The sequence below is a fragment of the Cryptomeria japonica genome, chromosome 2 (genome assembly GCF_030272615.1).
Source record: "Cryptomeria japonica chromosome 2, Sugi_1.0, whole genome shotgun sequence".
Classification (NCBI taxonomy): domain Eukaryota; kingdom Viridiplantae; phylum Streptophyta; class Pinopsida; order Cupressales; family Cupressaceae; genus Cryptomeria; species Cryptomeria japonica.
The window spans coordinates 552691019-552694816 of NC_081406.1; the positions used below are offsets into that span (position 1 = coordinate 552691019).

General features: G+C 33.9%; 1 protein-coding gene across 1 annotated transcript; it reads left to right on the plus strand.

Annotated features, from left to right (window-relative positions):
* Window positions 1–842: 842 nt before the first annotated feature.
* On the plus strand, window positions 843–1601 carry LOC131038079 (protein Brevis radix-like 1). The gene is made up of 2 exons (XM_057970382.2): window positions 843–1231; window positions 1314–1601. Exons 1-2 carry the CDS (start codon window positions 891–893, stop codon window positions 1402–1404), a joined length of 432 nt encoding a protein of 143 aa, XP_057826365.2. The 5' UTR covers window positions 843–890; the 3' UTR covers window positions 1405–1601.
* Window positions 1602–3798: the final 2197 nt, after the last annotated feature.

Genomic DNA, 3798 nt, shown 5'->3' on the forward strand with positions numbered 1-3798 from the left:
AATTATTGCTCTTGATTTCAACCCTAGGTTCCTCTCTATATCTCCTCTGGAGATTTGTACCTTTCATGCATATTTATGTTCTTTAGCCTATTTCATCACACACGCAGATGAGGAAGAATTAGATGCCTTCCCCAATGCATTTTGAGTAACTCCATTTAAAGTATTAGTCCATAGTACTATCCTTACAATCAATATCATTAAACTATATCATGAATCCACACACACACATGAAAATGGTCTAGGAGACTAAACCTATTTATTTAAAACTAAAAAGTCAATAGAATAAATATATTTTTTAATTTCAAACAAATTATCAAGATTTATATTCTTCCTTTTCAAAATTTCCTTTATGTAATAATTTATATTTCCATCTTCAAAGATAAAATGAAACCAATAGTGTGTATATGAGTAGATATGTGAAACCGTATAAAAAATCAAATGTCATACACAAAATTGAAACCAAAATTATTTAATCCATGTGCATATCAATTCACATTATTTATTATAATTATTTATTATAATTAATCAAATTAAAAATCAATCCTTTTCACTTGTTTTGACACTTGTACATATTATAGCCATAACTTTATTTGATTCCTAATCTTGCCGTTTGTTGTCCCCAACATTGAACGTGGGTTTTCTTGGGACCACTCTCAATGAATATGTGTTTTGTCTTTTAGTACACGTCGATTCCCCATTCACAACCGACTCGTGTATATTTTGAATAGTGTAATAAAAGTTGAAACTTAACGCAAAGGAATGTGTTGCCCTAATTTTTACAACCAAGCGTATTGCTATGCTTGGTTTTAAAAAAACATCTGTACTTAAAAATGTGTATAAAAGGGATTAAGATGGTAGCGAATATTTAAGGGTGTGGAAAATCATTGAGAATGGAAAGAATCAGAATGAAGTTGTTTTCTTTTGTGCTCAATTGCTTCGCTTCTGCACATCGATATGAAGAATTTAATCGCATTGAAGAAGAAGATTTTGAGCAAGGTGTGGGCATTGAAGGAGGAGGAGGAGAAGAAGAAAGTACAGAAGATTTTGAGCAAGGCGTGCACATAACTGTGCAAGAAGAAGAAGAAGAAAATATAGAAGATTTTGAGCAAGGTGTACGCATTGAAGAAGGAGGAGGAGGAGAAGAAAGTACAGAAGATTTTGAGCAAGGTGTGCACATAACTGTGCAACGTTTGGCTGGTGGATCTCGCCAAGTTAAGCGCATTAAATTCAGGTGAAATGATATTGCAATTTATTTCTTAGTTGAGTTTAAGGATAATATTGTATATTGATTATAGTAATTGAATTGGGTGCAGTCGCGAATTTTTTAGCGAAATGCAGGCGAGGTTGTGGTGGAAGGAAAATTGGGTGAGGGTGCGTGATCATTATGCCTCCATTGGGAAATGAAGTGAACTTTCCTATTTGATACTTCTCTTCTAGTTAATGGTTGAATATTTGTTAGAAAAAAATTCGTGGCCTTCTTTGTTGTGAAATAGTTATGACGTTAATGGTTGAATATGTAATCTCTGGATCATCTTTGTTATGAAATAACGATGGGATTTTGAAATGCAAGGGTATATATAAGTTAAACCATTTATTGTTTTGGGTGTCTGAACTTTTCTCTTTGGAGCCCGTAAAAGAAGAGTCCAAGAGTACGAAATATGGTTCCTGTTATTGTTATTTTCCATCGATTGTTTGAAAAATGGAATTGTAATCAAAACAAAAACATAGTAGTAATTTATGATGGTATGTGTTGAGCCAGTAAAAGAAGCATCCAAGGGCACGAAAAGAAAAGGAATTGTAATCGAAACAAAAAACATAGTAGTAATTAATGTTTCCGTGTGTTCTCCAGGTGCACAAATATCTTGTCTCCTATTTGAACAAAAGAAGCTGAAAAAAAGAAGCAGCAAACTAAATCGATCTTATCCCACCCAAGTCTATTAATCCTCATAACACCTTGATTGCCACGAAAAGAACCGTTAGTTTTGAAAAAACAAATGGAGCAGGGGACCATTTACCTAATTTATTCACCTTATTAAAAGGTTTGATCTTATAGTGAAGAAGAGCGAAGCTAGCCAAATGTTCCAGATCTTACTTCATCAACAAAACCGTAAGCCATTAGTGTTTCTGTAACCAAGTCCAAAATCTTTTGGTAAACAAACCCAATAAGACTGATAAATTTGGACAAACTATTCCTATTCAACTATAAGTTCCAAGAACAAATATAGGACCAGTATCTTAGGCCACCAAAAATTTAGAGACACAAGCAAGAGGATGTCCCAAAGTAGCCCAAAATTTACATTAAAATACGATGAACTAGAGTTAGTTCCAAATATGGCACCATTATCTTCAAAGACCCTAAACAAAAGAAAAAGATGATATACACACTCATCATTAACACTATAGAAAACACATTTAGAAGGACCTTATTGTTAGGTCCCGGAGACAACTGAGAGGGGAGGGTGAATTAGTTGTCTAATAAATTCAAATAAAAAACTTATTAACCAACTTAATACTTAATATCGGTAAACCAGTTTAGTATGCCGGTAGACAGTGTTAACAGTAAATTGCTATACCGGTAAGAATTAATGCATGAAACATAAACACAAAGTCTTCCACAACACATGACACCATTATTTGTACGTGGAAACCCTGTAAGGGGAAAAACCACAGTGGGAAACCTTACCCACAATCAGATGATACTACTGCAAATAGTAAGTGTACAAAAAGGGGTCTGCACATGCAAAAAGGCCAACAGCCTAGAGCTCACTGCTCAATCACAAATGGGAGTCACACTGACTACAGTTGGATGGTTAAATCCAATAAGAATGTACTGCACAAAATCGCATCTTTATATGCTGAATTCAGTACCGGTGTAATGCTGATATGCTTCTACAAAAACCTAACTTCTCCTTCAAATGATGTCTTCGTGTATGCCTTTGCTTTATCTCGCATATACCTTCACTCAAATCTTTTTCGCATTCCACACTTGATCTTACAAATAAGATCTTATATTTATACCATACCCTAAGACCAATTTTAGTAGGTCGCTTCTACAAGATATTACAATAAAAATATTTTACAAATAATATAATATTCGATGCAATAACCGATTAATCATGTCAGCTTAATGCATTTACAATAATAATAAATCATCTCTATAGCGTGCCATGCTGATCTGGAAAAGATAAACCTGCCGGTGTACCCCTAGATAACCTGGACCTATTTGCCGGTAAAAGAAAATATGCAAATATGAATATACCAATGATTATTGCTTCAAAATAAAGTGTCCACATGATGTCTTCGATATTACCAAGTGTCTTTCATGTCATTCCAGGTACACATCTCCTGTCCAATTTGCATCTGTATATGCACATAGATCAAAATTTTCATCTTTAGGATACCATAATCCAAGATTTGTTGTGCCTTGCAAGTACCGGAAAATCCTTTTCACTATTGATTCATGATTTTCCCTAGGATTACTTTGAAATCTAGAAACTATACATACTTCATTCATAATATCAAGTCTGGTTTGTGTCAAATACAGTAAACCTCCTATCATTGATTTGTATCTAGTTGGATTAACAGGTGTAGATTCATCCCTTTGAGATAATTTGTCATTTGTAGTCATAGGTGTTCTTACCGGTTTAGAGTTCTCCATCCCAAATTTCTTTAGTAGTTCTTTCAAGTACTTAGATTGACTCAAAAAGATACCTTTATCAGTCTGTAAGATCTGCAATCCTAAAAAGAATTCTATTTCTCCAATCATAGACATTTCAAATTCTTGCTGCATTTCAAGAG

Bases quoted from the DNA above. Each gene is read 5' to 3' on its own strand.
- LOC131038079 (XM_057970382.2), top strand. From the start codon at position 891: ATGGAAAGAATCAGAATGAAGTTGTTTTCTTTTGTGCTCAATTGCTTC. The intron at 1,232-1,313 runs GTGAAATGATAT...AATTGGGTGCAG, and splicing joins GTTAAGCGCATTAAATTCAG to TCGCGAATTTTTTAGCGAAA.